This window comes from Egretta garzetta, unplaced genomic scaffold, assembly GCF_000687185.1.
Source record: "Egretta garzetta isolate BGI_Z169 unplaced genomic scaffold, ASM68718v1 scaffold211, whole genome shotgun sequence".
NCBI lineage: Eukaryota > Metazoa > Chordata > Aves > Pelecaniformes > Ardeidae > Egretta > Egretta garzetta.
Genome location: NW_009258673.1, coordinates 819,175 through 837,802, shown reverse-complemented (window position 1 = coordinate 837,802; position 18,628 = coordinate 819,175). Strand labels below are relative to the sequence as shown.

The 18,628-nt window shown below is 41.5% G+C and overlaps 1 protein-coding gene across 2 annotated transcripts in view; it reads left to right on the top strand.

Annotated features, from left to right (window-relative positions):
* RABGAP1 (RAB GTPase activating protein 1) overlaps positions 1-9,689 on the top strand; it is a 74,421-nt gene extending 64,732 nt beyond the window's left edge. For both annotated transcript variants that reach the window (XM_009648826.2, XM_035888581.1), the window contains exons 20-26: positions 919-1,011; positions 1,996-2,106; positions 4,903-5,007; positions 5,474-5,557; positions 6,385-6,456; positions 6,991-7,188; positions 7,974-9,689. In XM_009648826.2, coding sequence (XP_009647121.1) covers positions 919-1,011; positions 1,996-2,106; positions 4,903-5,007; positions 5,474-5,557; positions 6,385-6,456; positions 6,991-7,188; positions 7,974-8,096 — 786 coding nt within the window. In that variant the 3' untranslated portion in view covers positions 8,097-9,689. The remainder of the gene's footprint in view (positions 1-918; positions 1,012-1,995; positions 2,107-4,902; positions 5,008-5,473; positions 5,558-6,384; positions 6,457-6,990; positions 7,189-7,973) is intronic.
* The last annotated feature ends 8,939 nt before the right edge of the window (positions 9,690-18,628 follow it).

Genomic DNA, 18,628 nt, shown 5'->3' with positions numbered 1-18,628 from the left:
CAGCAACTTTTAATACCAGAGATTTAATGAGACGCATGCTAACTTGCGTGTGAAATGCTCACAGTGGCCTTGGCATGGTCTCTGTTGCTAAACCATTGTAGCACAGGGCACGGCTGACAGGTGACACCAGGAAAGATGCTGGTTGGGATCTGTTACAGGTTCTCTTGTGTTCTCTGTCCCTGTAGGACTTGAACACTGCGCACAAAATAGCGAATTCAACACCACCTTTCTCTCCCTTCTCGCAGAAGGAGAAAATGGGACCCTGAGAGATTCACTTTCCTAGTGTTATGTGTCCAAGCTGAGGACAGAATTCCAGCCTTCCAAATCCCAGAGCTGCAGGGGACAGAGCATACGTGCTTCTGAGTTGTTGCTGCTTGCCAAGACACCTAGGCAGCTCTGGGACCGGACTGGTTTGTGCTGAGCTTGAGTGACACTAACAGAAATGTCAGCTGAGCCTGCACTTGCCCTTTCAGCATTTGCAGTCTCATCTAAAGTAAACCAAACACTTCTGCATGATGATAAATGTTACAGCTGAAAAAGCAGCTGAAGAAACCTCAGCATCGTGCTAGTTCAAAAACTAAACATATCTTGTGGGGTTTGAGGTGATCTGTTAGGCTAAGCCACTGTAGTATTTGGAGCATCAAATAGTAGCTGTGCAGCACCAAGGAAAACTCAGGTAGGATGCTCCTGTGGATGCCTTTCAAAAATTCCACAAAAGGGTAAGAGGAAGGGATGCTTCTGTCATTATATTGATTGGAATGGGATTTTTGACCATGTCTGAGGGTTTGATGCTCCAAACTGAGTGAAGATAGTAGCCGTGTTTTGTAGGAGTTGCCTAAAGCCTGTACCATAACCCTTTGTGAGTTGTGTTCTTTTATTGATGTTCTGGGCAGGAACTAATGGGCTGCTTTAATTTAGATTAGCCAGAAGAAGCTGAAGAAATATGAAAAGGAATATCATACCATGAGAGAGCAGCAAGCTCAACAAGAGGATCCTATAGAAAGATTTGAGGTAACGCTTACCTACTCCAGTCTGATTTAACACACAGTACCTGCAGGCAGTTTCTACTTTGACTCCTTTTTCTTTGAGCTGTTCTCTTTGTTTTGGGACCAATTTGGATACAACAGGGGAATCAGCTACATGAACATGAAGTGAATCTCTCTACATCGGCAATGTTAGTCAGGATGGGGTTGTTGTGAGCCCACCTTCACTGTGGAAAAAGGAATAGTATGAGTTTATATTTGGTCTCATACAGCTGTTTCACTAGTGCCCATTTCTAGCACTTGTGTAACATGCTGATTGCACCAAAAGCCACAAACAGACAGAAAATGCCTAATTCATTGTAACTCTGCCTTCTGTTTATAAACCTGCCTTCACTCCTCTCCCTAATTTCAAATGATCTGTTACAGTAAGTATATAATTTTAGAAATATTTTATTTATCAAATAAATATAATACAGGAATAAATTTGATATATAAAACTATGTGTGTGTATATTAATACGTCAACACACATACATAATTTTATTTATTTTAAGCTGAATAGTTTTATGTAAACTTTCTTTAATAAGTCCGTGTGCTGGGAGTTGTAACAGGAGAAAATGGAGTGGTTTTCCCAGGATCCTCCCCTCTCACCTATTTCCAGCATGCAACTTCTATTCTGAGGCAAGAAAATCAGTACTTGTAGGAACCTCCTGGCAAGAGAGATGGCAGAATGACACCCCTACTATTGCATTCTTCAAAATAATTTCTGTAGCTCAACAACTAATAGCTGAGCAGAGTTATTTATGCATGGTTTCTTCTCAAGGCTAATATTTTATTTATTTTATCTTTACAATGTGGCTAGCTAGTTTTGTCCTCATTGAATTTCATGCAGGTAGAGTTGTCTTTGCATACTTAAGGTAGGCATTTGTGCTCAGGCACAGTAAGCATTGTGTCTCATAGACAAACACCAGGGAAGACCCCTTTCTTGATTTCTTTTATTTTGTTTCCCACAGCGTGAAAACCGGCGCCTACAAGAAGCAAACATGAGGCTTGAGCAAGAAAATGATGATCTTGCACACGAACTGGTGACTAGCAAGATTGCTCTGCGAAAAGATTTAGACAATGTAAGACATTTCTTTATGCTGCCTAGTGGAGATAAGGTACTAGGGCTAATTCCTCGTTACCCCTCTCACTGCAGAGGAGGTACACGGAGTATTTTTTATTTGGGCGGGATAGGATTCTTTCTTTAGTGTTCTTATTGCAGACTGGTGAGATATAGGCCTGCATCAGAGGTCCATGGGTAACGGGACTGATGACTGAAACGCTAATTACTCTGAAAAGCATTCAGACTAATTTGAGGGAGAGGAGCGGTTCTGAGCCTGTACTTGAGTTGCTTTCTTCTCTAGGTGTATTAAAAGAAAGTCTAGCAGTACCTGAGTCAAGTCTTTGAATTGTCACAGAGATAATAACACGGATGCTGTATTCTGTCTTCCTTCAACTGGTGTTCTTATTAATAAGATTGTACAGCAGACAGGCTTTTGCAGAGTGCCTAATAAACGTGAAAATCTGAGTCTGCCTAGCTCTCAGTGGAATCAGATTCTCAGGTACCTTAGGCAACTCTGACGATGTTATTGTGGTTTCTATTTGGCTTGTTGAAATCTGCCCGTGTGAACTCATCATCCTGGGTTGTTTCCCGTATCAGTAGAGCTCTCAGGAGGAAACTTTGGGTTCACTTTGTGTTACAGGATTATTTTTATTTTTTTTAAGCTTGCTGTCCCATTCCCTTCTTTATGTGCTCATGTTTGGGAGATTTTGTTAGAATATGCTTTTTTTTTTTTTTACAGAGCATGCAGAGACAGAAAGATGCTGGCGTTTGTAGTGCATGTGGTAGGCTAGAATGCATTTAGGCTATCTGCTTGGGGAGATGAGGGGAAGAGTTCAAGTGCTCGTGTTTTGCCATTCTTGTTCTGTACCAAGATAAGTGCATTTCTGAAATCTCAAAGGAAAATGACTTTTGAAAATCATACAGTGCAGGAGTTGACAGGCTTTAGAATGTTTCAGCTTATCTGCTTCAGAGAATTCAAGGTTTCCCACGGTCGCCTGGAAACTTGCTGTTGGAAAAATATTCTTAGTAAATGTTGATGCTAATGGGTGAATGTCGCTTTTAATGAGGTTTGGTTTATGACTTTCAGGTTTATTACATCTACTGCTCTTTAGTGTTAAAATCTGTGAATCATAGAAGTATGTTCTGGAAGCAGGGTTTTCACAAGGCATCGGTATGTTCGCTTCCCGTTACCTGTGCTTTTTCACTTCATTAAAGATAGAAGGCTATGCAGGCTGCCCAGCAGTTGCACTCAGAGGGTGGACTCCAGCAAAAAAGTACTGAAGAAGCTTTTTGTATTGGCTATTAACTGTTGTTTGTGGCTGCTTCAGCCTGTATGAGACACAGTTATGCTTTTACATTGATTCATTTAAATGGAGAGCTGGGAGAGGAAGAAAATTAAGCAAAATCTTTGAGATACCTCATTGGATATATAATAGTCATGCCTTCAAAGATGGGAAATGATGTTGGCAGCATTTGGGTTATTCCCCAGGAGGAGATAGGTAGGTTTGATCCTACTTTAGGACCCTGATTAATTCTTCTAATTGGATCCTGAAATGATAAGTTTCATTCTACTAGCTAGATGTCCTGACAGAAAAGTACCAAAAGACATTGTTTAACCCACCTTTTCTAATACCTTTGTGGCATGTCTGAAATCTTGCAACCTAAAAGATCAAAGCAAAGCGTTCGGAAATACAAGAATTTCCTTAATATCCTTTGCACTAGACCAGAAAATAGGCTTCATTTTTGTACTGTTGTTGGACTCCCACATCCCAGTTTTCTTTAACTTTAAAACAGCCTAAAAATCGTGTATAATGAAAAGATGTTCTCTTTGCCTTTGCCATCTGTTTTAAAGGATCAGCAGGACTTTAAGGGACTGAAATTCACTTTTTGATTTTCTTCCTTTGAAGGGAATTGGTACAGCTGCTTTCTGAAGATTTATATATCAGTTGAGTTATTGATCTATTTTTATGTAGAATTCATACACCTATTGGGAAGTACTGCATTGCTGTGGATAAGACAGGAAATGGTGTCTTAACTTCGCAGAGTTTTTAGTGGTTTATAAAGAGCCCGAGATTTTTCAACAGTAAATCTTTATTCTTAAAAACTGCAGTAAAAAGGATTGTATGGTTTCTAGTGGAACATCTCTTTTCTTTAAGGAGGAAAGGAGAGGGGGGGTCTGACTCTTGGGCTTGCTTTGGCAGCTAAGTTTTTTCATGCAGTATTTTCTGGGTGATGTAATAAAAATGGTATCACATCCATTGGAAGGTGTCATAGAGTTTGGGGGGGGGGGGGTTCGATGTTCTAGAGGCATTTTTCATGAATTCTGTTTCATTGCAAGGTTGACTGTTTGAAAATTGAACTTGGGTCCAAGATGGTTATAGTCTTGTACCCATCTTGCACATGGTGAGCTGTTCTGTGCCTTCTGTCATCTTCAAAATGTATTGGTCACCTTCCAGTCTAGATGAGAAAACAAAACTTCTGTTACTGGATTTCTTTGGAGCAGTCCCTACTCCAGTTTTGCTAAAACTAATCACTGAATTCAAGGAGGAGTTTTGGAGTGATGGAGTATAGTGGTATACTTAATTAATTCTGGTTTGTTGCTGCTTTGCCATTGCAGATGGTAACTTTTAGAAAAATAATTTTCAGAATAAAGTTTTACTGTTACTAATAACAATGAACAGACTCTTATTAATAAGAATGAAAAGACTGTTGTCTTGGCTGTGTCCCACTGGAGCCTGTGCCCATGGCTGCCTAGCAGCCTCGGCACAGCAAGAAAGCCTCTCTTCAGTGCTGTACTCCACTTTTTGTGTTTCAGGCAGAGGAAAAGGCAGATGCTCTGAATAAGGAACTGCTAATGACCAAACAGAAGCTGATTGATGCAGAAGAAGAAAAGAGGCGCCTGGAAGAAGAATCAGCTCAGGTTAGGGGCATTTCTGTCATTTTCACATTTCTGTGCAGTACAGAAATTAAAAATAAAGTGACAAGTGTGGGAAGGGCTTGATGTTCTAAGTCATGTTTGTCCTTCTTCTGTAGTGTAAAGGACATCAGCAAAGCAGAATTCTTCGCTTTCCTGCCAGGTGCTTCATAGGGTAGTGAATTTTTAACTTGAAATCATGAAGGCACAGACTGTGCCAAAGATTGCTGCACAGGGAGGCAGTATAGGAGTTCAGCTGTCAGCACTTTTTTTAATACTTTCTTCTCTTAGCTAGTCAATTTTTCTAACAATGATGGCCACCAAAGTCCAGCTTTTCCTTGTCTGCATGGAGCTGAGCTAGACTGTTGTTCAGTGAGGTTAAGGAGAAGGAGGAAATACCACCTGGTGATTTTTCAGACTGTAGAAATATATAAACCCTTTACTACTTTTTTTTTTTTTTTTTCCCCTGCAGCTGAAGGAAATGTGTCGTAGGGAACTAGATAAGGCAGAGTCAGAGATCAAAAAGAACAGCTCTATTATTGGTGACTACAAACAGGTAAGTACAACTTCATGATGATGTGGTTTGCTATCAAATTGCAAGACTTTCTCAGGTTCTGTAATCTGTGCCGTGCATTTGAGGAGACATTTTAGCTATTTTAAATGGGAAGCCTGTGGTTCATTTTGCATTTTCTTTTGCTGAGATCCTGATGCTTGGTGGTCAGTTCTGTTTGCCCCTGATGTAGGTATTTGTAGGTTTTCAGTCACCACAGCCTCGGTTAGAGCCTAATGTTGTTCAGATGGGCTCTTGTGTATCAAAGGTTCACCTCATTCCAAAAAAAGTACTCTCCCAGCTTTCCTTCTTCAGTCAAATGGTAGCTGCATTTAAGAAAGAAGAAAGATGCTTTTTTCCTTTTAAAGACTTTGCTTCGGAATTGAAGCGGAGCAAATTCATATGTATGTTTAGTGGGCCCATAACCTTCAAAACATCCCTAAGTCTGCATCACACAGGTCTCAAGGAATGAACTGTTTTTTTTTCACTACTATGGCTGTCTTGCCTGGTTCTTTTATCCCAAAGGCAACAAAAAGAGCCATGCTATTCCTAACCTTTTCTGGCTCCTTTAGCAAGGCCAAACTGTGAATAACTTACGTTGAAACGGCAACTTTTCCTGCGGGCATAGAAGAATATGTAGAGAATGAGAATATGTAGAGAATGAGAATATGTACAATGAGACAACTTAATGCAGCATCCCAATTTTCCTGGCTTTCTATGAGCCCTCAGACTATCAATGTTAATATTCCTCTAGCATTTATTTGTGCTTTAGCATTCATTTGGGAGAAAATTTACATTTATAAATGGTCTGGTAACATAATTTTGCTTGTCAGATTTGTTCCCAGCTGAGTGAGCGACTGGAAAAGCAACAAACAGCAAATAAAGCTGAAATTGAGAAAATACGGGTAAGAGACCAGATAGATCCACAGTCTACAATGTTTAAATCTCGTAGCAAAATCGTAACAGTAAGCACACAATTTATTTCATTACTAAAATGGTGGCTGAAAGAGAATTCCTTATTGACTTTGTTTTGGAAAGAATACAGTTGGGAGATCTTGGAGAAGAATGAGTAACTGTCAGCTCTCTCCCATGCTATATTGGTTACATGCTAATGTTGATGCTGGGCAATAATAACTGTTACTTTTTTTGAGGGGTCTTTATTTTCTGGAGGAGATTTCTCTGACTGTCTTTAACATGCAGGCAGTACAGAGCCCATTATCGTAGCAATACAGTGTTACCAAAAATACAGCAGTGTTTCCAAAGCCCATAAATTTGGGGGTGGCAGGAGCTCCTGTTTGGCTGTGCTTCCCCGAGAGTTCCCGAGTTTGCAAGCGGCCCCTCTCGTGTTCTGCTGCTCTTCCAGAGCAGGGGCAGGAAAAGGCTTTGATCATATCACCAGCACCTCAGTGCAAGCATTCACAATCAGCTATTTACTTTAGCAAAAAGTGGATGACTGTGAGCATTGCCGGGAGTTCTTCAATAAAGAAGGCCGTGTGAAGGTTGCTAGTTCTGCCAAGGACGGTTCAGATGAGGACACAGATGAGGAGAAGGAAACGCTGAAAAACCAGCTGAGGGAAATGGAGCTTGAGCTGGCCCAGACCAAGTTGCAGCTTGTGGAGGCGGAATGTAAAATACAGGTAATGTTTTGGAGGTTCGTTTTGTAGTCTGTATGGTATGTCTGCATTCCTAGAAAAATGTGTGTGTTGTAGAGGGACTGGAACAGATCCTGTTGGTTGAAACTGTAACCAGCTATTTCCTGCATGGGTTATTTAACCAAACATTGGGTCTGAAACTTAGTGTATGCAGACAAAATAATTGAAATTGCATGAACTGTATTTACCAGCTACTAAAACTTCCAGACATCTGCCTGGCTGCAGTGCAGTACTTACTATCTTCTGCAACTTCTTGGAAGAAATCCAAGCTCTGACAAAGTACTGAATCATGCATTTCTTTATCTCACAGTCAATGTTAAATGCAGAAGTAACATGTGACAAATGTTAGACATGTTTCTTGAAACATGATTGGAAAGCACTCTAGGTATTTGCGGTATTTGTGTAAAATATGACAACATTGTTCTTTTAGCCTAAAACTGCTGTGTCAGTTCACAGAAACTTAAAAATTCGTTTGCAGAAAGTCCACTTCCTGTCGGAATAGCTCCTTCTCAGATGGGAAAGAATTGAAGGGCTTGGATGTACTAAAGCTGAATGTTTCGCTAAGGGCAATGACAAGTCTTGCTTTGATTTCAAAGCTTCTTTTTTTTTCCTTCATCAGCTTGTTGTGCTACTTTTAATTTATGTAAGACTTGTTTAACTTCTAAAGTGGCCAAGAGATTGTAGATGTCCTAGAGCCTTCTAATTTTAACTCTTATAACCTTGTCCTGTGAATACATAACAAACTAATGAAATTACTCTTCTGTTTGCAGGATTTGGAGCACCATTTGGGTCTGGCATTGAATGAAGTACAAGCTGCAAAGAAAACGTGGTTCAACAGAACAATAAGCTCTATAAAAACAGTGACTGGAGTCCAAGGAAAAGAGACTTGTTGAAAAGCAGTTCTGTCAAACACACCTTCTTAACACAACACCTTTTGTTGCCTTCCTTGGCCAGATGTTTAATTCTGTGACATGAGAGGACCAGAATGTAAATAAAATAGAAACACAGCATGTCAGGATTTCCATAGGTCAGTGATAAAGAGGACGGAAACACAAGAAAGGTTTTATTGCTAGACATGGGATCTTCATACTACTGATATTTAACAGGTGATGTAGCTAGATTGAAGCTCTTCAGAGAAACACTCCATTCTGCGGTCTGGCTGGAGGCTTTTCACAGACTAGGTACGAGAACTTACCAAACCCTAATTGTTAAGTTTACATATGATAGGTTTTTTTACAGTTATAACCTTTTTTAATATTTTATTTGAAAGGAAAAGTGTCACTAACAAAGTTAAAAAAAAAAAAAAAGGAAAAAAAAGGAAAAAAGGAAAAAAAAAACAACAAAAAAAGATAACTTTAGCAAGAACTACATCAGTGCCAGAAAGCAGTCCCCAGAGGTAGGATATGGCGAGTAGGAGGTGACATGTTTTGCTTTATGAATGGGGATGATTTCAGCATTCCTGTCGAGCAACCCCACTTTGTTTTAGTAGACGCAGCATCCATCTCTCTGTGTTTGGCATTTCTTTCTGTTACTAATCAATTCTATGCAACTCTGGGCTTTTTTGGCATGGGCTGCCAAACAAATTCACAACCTGAGGCTGGGAGACTTGTCTGAGTGCTAGACAAGAATAATCAGAATTCCTGGCAAATTTCCGTTTCACTTCTGTGTCATATTGTTTGATCCACATATCAACAGCGTTAAAAGACCCAACACCAGGACTGCTAATAAGTACTAATTATGTGGATGGTCTGACATTTAATTGAGTCTTTTTGTTTGGGTTTTTTTTGTCAGTTTTTTTTTGTTTTGTTTTTGTTTGTTTGTTTTTACCCGGCTGTAGCAGGCCTTCTGTGAAGCTCTGAGAAAGCTTCCAGGATTTAGTTTTGCACATAGGTATGAATGGGACAAAGAACCAATAAACTGAGATATATATGAGGCAAAAATCACTGCGTGAGTGTAGCTGCGAGCATCTCTAGCTATCCAACTCGCTTCCCTGGTAACATGTTCAGAGGTTGTGTAGGTCGTTTTTCACGCTCGATGCAGTTGCACTAATAGGTGCTAAACGTGCTTGGATTTCTTACTCATTGGATTGTCTTGAGTTCTCACCAGAAAGCTGTAGAATGGAGTTTTGCACCTTGTAATTTTTTTAATTTATAATGGTTTGTGTTATGCTGAAGTATCTATTGCATCAGTGGATAAATTTTGTGTGCAGTGTGAGTATAAGCTGGTAACAATAAGAGGCACTGGTTTGTATATAAAGATATTTGGTTTATTTTGTATTTCTACCTTTTTCTTGTTTACTGTACTAATGCTAGCTAATGTACTCTGTAACTACGGAATAGAACATGCTATGTCCAAGCTTTTTTCCTTAACTACATACATTATCTCTATTGTTTAATACCAAAAAAACCCCCTGTAACTCCATCAATATTAGATGCGTGGACATTGTGGTAGCATAGTTGCAGTGTGTATACTTTATGAATTGAAATATAAACTAGTAAAATTGTATAACTATTTTGTTGTTTCATTTCATTTCAACAGGAAATTAATTAAATATTTTGCAATATAAAACTAATTCTCTTCTTGAAGTAGAAGCAATAGCATCTGCAAGCTTCTCTAAGAGCTAAACTATCGTCATGCCGCAAAGGGCTTTGCTAAAATTAATTAAATATTTTGCAATATAAAACTAATTCTCTTCTTAAAGTAGAAGCAGTAGCATCTGCAGGCTTCTCTAAGACCGAAATCATGCCGCAAAGGGCTTTGCTAAAAAAGACTGCATATTCTAAGTGTTGCCAACGCTGCTTTATATAATAAAATCTAGTGTTTGCTTGGAAAAAAAAGAAACTGCAAGAATGACCTTGTGCAGCTTGAGGCTTGTGACTCAGTGTTTCTCAAACATGTCCAATTTAGAATATTATTTTTTTTTCATGGCCCTCCAAATTCTGCTTGGATCTGCAAAATAAATGTAGGCTAGCTCTGCTTATCATCATCAGTAACAAATTCTGTGGGGTCAAATATCGTTCACGTCATCTTCAGTAGGATTTTCTGGTCATAGCTGAACGTAGGGTTTAGCTGCGCGACCGGATGGCTGCTCTAATTGGGTCACGGTGCAGCGCGGGCTCCCCTAGCTGTGTGTGTGCTACAGAGATAACAAGGAGCAAAAATGTATTTTTGTCACCGAAATGACTAAAGGTGACTTGGAGAGCAGCCCTGCTCTAGGAGGCTGTTAGCATGCTGTCACTTTCTAACCACACTTTTGCTTTAAGAGAATGGCATTATCAGGTTGTGTGTAGTCTTTGCTGCTTTGTCTTTCACAGAGGTGCATCCCTTGGTAACTTCAGCTCTGCAGTTTCTCAATAATTACAACTTTTGGAGAAAGTTTGAAGGCAAATACGGGAAAGGGAAGCAGGGAGAAAGAAGGAACAACTCAAGCCCAAAGCACTTCATCCACTTATCTTCCCCAAAGGGACTGGGAAATCATGTAGCTTGCTCTTTCCTCCAAAAATGAGGTACTTAAAGGGAGGGGAAAAATTGCTTTATTGTTCAGATCTCTTCCGCTCTCTAAGTAAACATTACTTCAAAGTCGCATGCAGCATATACTCCCCATTTCAGTATGGACACACAACATGCATAATCAGAAAACGATTTCTTCCCAGAGTTTTAGAAGAAACATTTTAGAGCCAGTTTCCAGTCATTATGGTTTATTTTAGATATCTACCTGAAGGATTTTGATGCTTGAAAATAAACATTACCAACGTATTTCACATTTGACTCCATCTCAAATATCCACAGCTAATTAAGAAAAATGGATCCTATGCTGAGACACACATCTTTTGAGGTGCAATTACTTGTGCAACACAAGGAAGCAGCTCATTTTTAAGATGAGGAAGATGAATTTGCAGCATTTTTGGCATTAATAAGATGGTTGGTTATTTGCTGGTAGTCAATCACCTTTCTGTTCACATATGCCTCTCGGACGGTTTTGTGCACTGAACTCAAGTGCCACTTTGCTGATGCTGGTTTTAATCTCAAGTGCTCCAGGCTTCCAACTTCCTAATGCTTTGCATGTTTGTGCCGCATCGTTAAGTTCCGATGCTCTCGTAGTGTGGTAGCTCTAGTGTTACGATCTCATTTTTGTTGCAGAACTTCTTGGCTGCTCAGGGTCTGCAGCTGGAAGTGGATATTCGAGATCTATCAGAAAGTTTTACCTTTAAGCATTGCTGGTAAGCCTTCTTGAAATTTATGTAACCACCTCCCTGACTTTTTTTAGCTGCCCTTCTTATCTGTGGCGGTGATATAAAGTTCCTGTTATCAGGAGGAGGATTTCACTCCATCTGTTCAACAGCTTGGCTTGCGTTCATCCAGCCTAACTTTAGACGCTTCAGAGGTGCCTAACGTAAGAGCTTAATCCGGCGAGGTTTTTCAGCTTGCGGCGGGAGAGGGGACGGCGTGGCGGGGTGGGTGGCTTACCCCGGCCACGTGCCTGGCGCCCTGAGTGAACAAGGCGGCTAGCGCGAGCCAACTAACTAAACTGCGGGTTCTTCTTAAATAAAAAAAAAAATAACAAAAATGTGGCGTCTGTGTGCACAGTGAGGATTGCTTTCTGTTTTAAATTTTCCTCTTTTTTTTTTTTACTGTGCAGTGTTATTCCTTCTGCATTACCAAAGGCAATCACGGCCTCTGCATGCAAAACCCTTCAAAGTTTTGCTAGAGTTTACTGCTGCATGTCCATAATGACTTTGAGGAGTGAGGATTTGATTTGGCTGCAATTTCTGCATGCTAATGAAATAGGACAAAGTGTAATCCTGTACCGAAGGCTTTTTCTTAGGATAATCTGGCCACACAGCTGCAGTCCGGTTACAGGAATGGCAGGAAAGGACGGACTGTGAGAAAAGCCCCCGTTAAGAAACCCTATTTGTTGCCTTGACGTGGGTGTAACATCCAAAGTGTTTTCTCACATGAGATGAGTGGAACTGAACTGATTTTGAAGTTTAACATGAGGATGCTTGTCTGAGATTGATTTAGTTGAGGAGGGGCAAATGCGGAGCACCCTGAATTCTTCAGGCCCCTCCTCATACGGCTGCGAAGAGAAAAACGGCGCCGCCGCCCCTGAGAGCCCAGGCGGCCGCGCCTCAGTGGCGTTCATGGCTCCCTCCTCCTTCCTTAGGAGTGGGGGGCAGAGCCCGCGCGGCCCAGAGCGATCTCTGATAGGCTGGCGGTCTGATTGGCAGCGGGAGCAGCCCTTGAGAGACGGCGGCTCGTGGGGCTGGCGTTGGGCGTCACCCACGGCGGCCTCTCCACGGCGCCATCTTGTTTGCTGGATGCTTCGTGGTAGGTGAGGCGCCGCGCCACGGTGGTGGCCGAGGGAAAGGGGCCCACGGGAGGAGAGGCTGGGTCTGCCGGGGCGGGAAGGAGAGGCTGAGTGCGGGCATCCGAGCAGTCTGCCCAGAGCTGCTGAGCACCCCTGATCCTGAGGCCTCGAGGGGAGCAGAGACCTTTCAGCGTGGTGGTTCCCTCATTCCCCGCGTGGTGCCTGTGGGGATCCCTCAGCGGGCTGCTCTCCTTCAGCTCTTCCTGGGATCTGCAGTGCTACCTCCGTGCTGCTGTTTGGAGAGCACTAGGGCAGGGGAAGACCGAAGAGGTGTAAAAGAAAATGTTAATCACTGGAGATTGATAATGCCTTGGGGGAAGCCCGTGCTGAAGTTGGTAGTGTGTTAGTGGTCTTTGTGGGGAAGGTGCAAAATTTTCCTCTTAATCGATACGGGATTTAATTTGCCTTGTCTTCCCCCACCCCACCCCCCCTTTGCAGACAACACCATAGGCCCCTCAGGTTGAGGAAGGTGGTAAGTTTTCTTAGCACCAGCTATTCTGGAGGGGTTATTTTTACGCCAGCTTGTCACGGTCCTGGACAGGTTTGTTCCTTCCTTCCTTGCACCAGCTTTGCTGAGAGGTGAACTGAGGCCTCCTGAAGTGGAAAGCTTTGAAATGGGATGTGAGAACTAATAAAGCACTGTGTGCTTGAACTACTTGATCTATAATGTGATGAGTGGCTGCCTTGTACTGATCTCCCCACGGAGACCCTGCACAACAAGAAGCCAATCAAATCACTAACTGCTGAGCAGGTTAAGGCAGTTCATGGTTTCCTCCTCTCTGTTACAGGCTCTGCTGAATGTTGGTTGTATCCTGATGCTGCAAGTATAGAAAGCTTGAATAAGGAAAAAAAAAATACATCTGTAAATCTTAGAATCACTGAAGTAGTGCTTGTATAGATGTGTAAAAAGGGAAATATTTCTGTGCAGTGATAATGCGTGGGGGGGAAAAAATATAACTTACGTGTTTACACATATAATGCATACAAATGCATTTATATAGGGTAAAAACTAATGTCAATAGAACTTTTCTGATTTCTATTCCTAAAGTAATGGGAGGAGAGTGTGAGTTATCTGATCCCCCCCCGAGGACTGCAGAAGCAGTTTGCTAACCAATTTTGTGCAATCTCTCTTATTTTTAATTGAGTAATTATATTACAGGGTTCGGCCAAAATTGGCATAGATGAAATTGCTGCAGATGGCACTGTAAAAGTCCCAGACCCTGCAAGACTTCTAAAGAGCAATGTTAAATAGCAAGGATCTTAACAGAAATCATCTTTGTTGGATGATCTTTTAATGTTAAATTAAATGTTCCCTATACTTTTAGGGAGCGAAAATGTATTTTGATAAAATTCAGCAATTAGGTAATTCAAGCAATGAACTAACAAAGACAGAATCTGTCAGGATGCCAAATAGCATCCAGCCAGAGATGCAGATTTCAAGATAACATTTATTTTTGTACTGTCTTATCCTTACTTACACGTATTATTGAATCTGCTTGGCATGTCATATTCTGTGTATGTCAGAGAAGAGGTAAAGAAAGAAAGCGCTTGCAGGTGCTTTCTTACAAGTGAATTTCTCATGCTGTACTTTACTTTTTTTTTTTTGCCTTGGGACACTCAAATCTGCTGAGTTTCAGCTTGTCTAATGATTAACTTTGCAAGCCCTAAACCCTCAATTTTGCTAAAAAGCACACTCTCTGATGAGTATTTTCCATCTTATTAGCTGCAGATTTACAGTGTGGTAGAACTGATAGAATGATCAGACTGTACTAAGAGGTCAGTCCTCTTCTCTCAACTGCACATTCCTGGTGGCTTCCCGGTGACAACACTCACTCAGGCATACCAGTGCCAGCGCGCGGGAGGGCGCAGATCTACAGCCAGCCTGATGGTTTTTTGCTGTTGTGTCAAACCCTTAGTTTGCAGCAATAGGGACAGGGCGGTTGAGTTTTAATGTACGCTTAGGCTCTTCTCAATCCAGTAGGATTAACTGGAGTGTCTTAAAACTGTTTGGGGGTAAAGACATCCTGTAACATTATCTTTATAACTCTTCTTTTTGCTATGGATAACTCTGGTGTTTTAATGATGCTTTTTGTAGTGAAAAGTTTTTGTGATAGCTATGCCAGGAGCTTGATGTTCTGTAGGTAGTGGTGTAGGAAAGACACCAACTGTTTTTTTTGGAGATAGGCTTGCTGATTGAGCTTTTTCTAAGAGAAGGATGTGCCATAGGGTCTGTCTTAAAAGGTACTCTGAACTAGATGTAGATGACACATGACACATAGTGCACCAGTCTGAACCAAATGTGTGTTCCAGGTAGGCTTTGCAGTTTATTTTGTGTTTACAGTTTTCCCTTGCTTTGGTGTGGAAGAAAGAGGAGTATATTCTAGCATTCTGAGTAGATGCTGTCTTCAGGTGCAGTGCCAACATGAGAGGTGTTTGCCCTTGGATGCCAGTTGCTGTGGGCTGTTAGAGTAATGAGTCACGCTGATTTGCCAGCAGAGCAGTTGGTAGCGTTGTATAATTTTCTTCTTATAAAATGAGCAGTGGTTAGTTCAGACCAGCAACAAAACTGACCCAGCTGATTTTGCCTGGTACAAGCTGGGAGCGCTTTCACAAATCGTGCAGCTGGGGAGTCCATAGCTGTGATGGTGTCTGGGAGGATGACAGTGACAGAGCTTCCAGGGGCAGGGACCTATTGCTTTGGCACAGCTGTATCTGGGAGACAGGCTCATGAAAACGTTCTGCTTTCAGCATGCTGACCCTTGTCACTAAACTGTATAGACTGCTGCTTGTTCGAATGAATTGTTGAGAAATGTTCAAATCATTAAGCCTGGAGTTTTCCAGGGAATCTAATGATATTGGGTGCTCAGCAGTAGCAAAAACCTATGTGTGAACCTGCATTTCCTTTTAGAAAATCCAAAATCTACAATCTGAGCGATACCTGGAGTAGTTACAAGAGTGGAACATTCCATATTATTCTCTGTTCTGAAAGTTGTGTTAAGTCCTTGTATGAAAAGGATCTGCTAGGAGGAAGTGTAGTAAAATTGAAATGTGTTGGAAGTAAATCTATGGGATGTATTTCTAATACACCTTTAACTTGGCTTAGAGTACTGGTAAGTCTTTCTGGTACTCTCTTGCTTTACTAATACCAGTTGAGATATGATGTGTAGCAAACTTCATAGCAAAAGTTTATCAAATAACAGTGAAAAGTTTTTCAGAATACCAAAAACTTTAAATTTACCTTAATGAAAATGTTAGGGCAACAATATTTTTTAATTGGCTCTAGTGGCTTGAGTTACAGTTGGAGGTGACATGAACTTAGTTGTTCGCTTGCTATATCATGATCTCGCCTTATGGGCCTTTGGTGTGCAGCTTAACTCTGTACGTGACTGTCTCTGGACTCTATTCAGACTGCAGGTTGTTTTATAGAGGTGAGCACACTGTTTTAGTTATGGTGTTGCAGAGGTTTGCCTCGTATGACAAAAGTAATGATTTTTAGGAATGTTCTACTGCTCTTCGGATGGAATCGCAGCCAGTCTGGACTCTCAGACTCCAGGAGGTGCAGAAATGATGAGACTTGCAGGCTGCCAGATATGAGCAGAAGCCCTCATCATGCAGAGTGTACAGTTAGTGTATACCATGAATACATCAAAGCTGTGTGTTTAAACTCCCTGCTGTGAGCATCTGTTAATTCATAGAGTTGTCTGTGTGATCCAGGGTAAAGGGTAGCCTTAGAGCCACATTCATAAACGAATTTTGGGAGGTGACACTAGAATGACTCCTGATGGGGTTTTCTAATCTGTCTGACCAGTTTATCCCACGTAGGGAAAAGAAAACTGCTGTGCAGATTTAATTCAATTTCTGTGCCTGAGAAAATGTAGTAAAATACTTGCTGAGATGAGACTAAGAGCTGTGCCGCTATCAGCTTTCATGATGTGAGCAAAGGGTTTTTATCAGTTCTTTTAAGAATACCATAGACAACCACTGTGCTTTTGGCACAGTTCTTGGCTGACAAGAAAAGAGGGAAGTGACTTAATGTCTTCTGTGCCCCGAAGGCTTATGCTAGTTTAAAGAAGTGGTTTTATGGTAATTTAACACTGGTGCACCAGAGTGAATGGATGGGAAAGAGGAGGAGGATGAAGGCTTGTTGCTTACAGAATAGTGTATATCTGAGCTCTCCACCTACTTGGGGCATGGTAGGACTGCTGCATAATCCCACTGAGAATCACTGGTGGAACAAGATCTCATCTAGCAGAGAGGGGAAAGGATATTGTTTCTACGAGATGACGACTGTGCATCTCCCTAAGGTGTTTTTTGCATGGTACAGTGAAAAACCCAGCGTACTGGAGGGGCTCTGGAAGCCTCTGCCAGACTTCTATGAATTATGGATGAGATGTCTGCTGCTAGCACAGACACGAACAGCAAACTGTAGAGCTCCTGGGTGCTTTCAGTCTCAGCATTACAGTAACAGACTGTTTTTAGAATCCAGTAGCAACTCCACAGCCTGCTCCGATCTCTCAGGGCCTTTAGAAGTTACAGGTCCTGCTCGTTTCCGTGGTTAGGACAGAGTGAGGAGGCCAGTAGCAAGTAGTGTAACTGGGAAGTTGTAAATTTTGTCCAAGTCTTCATTCATTTGTTCTCAGTGAGAATAATGTAACATGCTTGAATTTGGTTTATTCTTCATCTTTAAGTGAATGCTGCTGCATTTTTCTAATCTGTGTCTGTGCTAGTCTGGCCTTAGTGGTTTGTTTGGTTTTTTGAATTTGTTAATTTTTGCAAGGGATGGTGTGGTCTTTTGCTTCAGCTGTGTAATTTTTAATTTGTTGCAGTATTAAAATGAGCCAGTTCATTGTCCCAGACAACCCTGGATACTCTGTGTGCCCTTTGTACATAACAAGCAAGGTGAGAGATTAAATAGAGTATAAAGTATCTTGAGGTAGCTGCTCAGACATGCAGTTTGGCATGTTGGGCTTCTATCAGATGCTGTAAACAGATGCCTCCTTTAAGGAGCTCTGTGTTTTTTGCCTTCAGCTATATGCAGAACAAAATTTACAGAACAAAAGATTGGAATAATGACAAAGAATCTGTGATACTGCACTTTCTGTACAGGTCAGCCAGAGCTGTAAGGGACAGATCCTTTTTTGTAACTGTGGCATCACTGGAATGGTTTATTGATTCTGTGCCTTCCATCTCCAGGTACAGAGCTGTTGTGCAGGAACAATCACAGCCCTCAGCCAGGCAGGGTGCAGGCAGGGCTCTACCTTCTCTATTGCCAAGATAAGATGAACCTGACTGGAATGAGGTCTGCCAGTTGAGGTTGAGGCTTGCAAACTAGCTCTTGGCTTTCTCTGCAAGAGCACCTTACTTCTCAGACCACATAGAAATGGAGCCCTCAAAGTCAGTGGGAGCAGTGGAGCAGTTGCTTGCAGTTTGGCTTAATTTCCTGGCAATTTAAGTCTTTACTCTTACCAGCATAAGAAAGATTTTTGGAATAAGTGTTTTAATAGAAGATGAAGAAAGGTCTCATCACTCTTCCTCCAGTCACAGGGATTTGCTCTCATCTTTGTCTTCCAGGTTTGTTTATTCACAGCCTAAACTGAGGTACCCAGAGATCTCTGCAGTTCCCAGGCTGCAAACACAGGAAGTTACGTGTCTTCAACATGTAACTGCATCTTTCTCAAAACCACATTGTTCATTAAAACCAGGATAATTGACCTGTAATTTGCAACTCAAATCCCTGTCCACATGCTTGCTTTGTGCTTGGTGAATGCTTTGCTGAATGCAAAAATCCTTTTGCTACCTCAAGACCTGCAGTGTCAGTAATACAGGAATTTGTGTGGAACTGCTTTGCAGAGCAACACCATTTGATGTACTGAGTTATAGTTTGTCACCCTGCCCTGTTTTAGCCTTCCCTCTTCTGCTGTTATCAGAAGTTACTCAGGTTAAGAAAACCCCTTTGAATAAATGATAACCAGCAGAGGGCTGAGTCTGCCTTTACTGTAAGCAGGAAATCCCATCTTTGGTATGTGTCAGCACCTAAGCAAAGGGTACTAGAGGGAA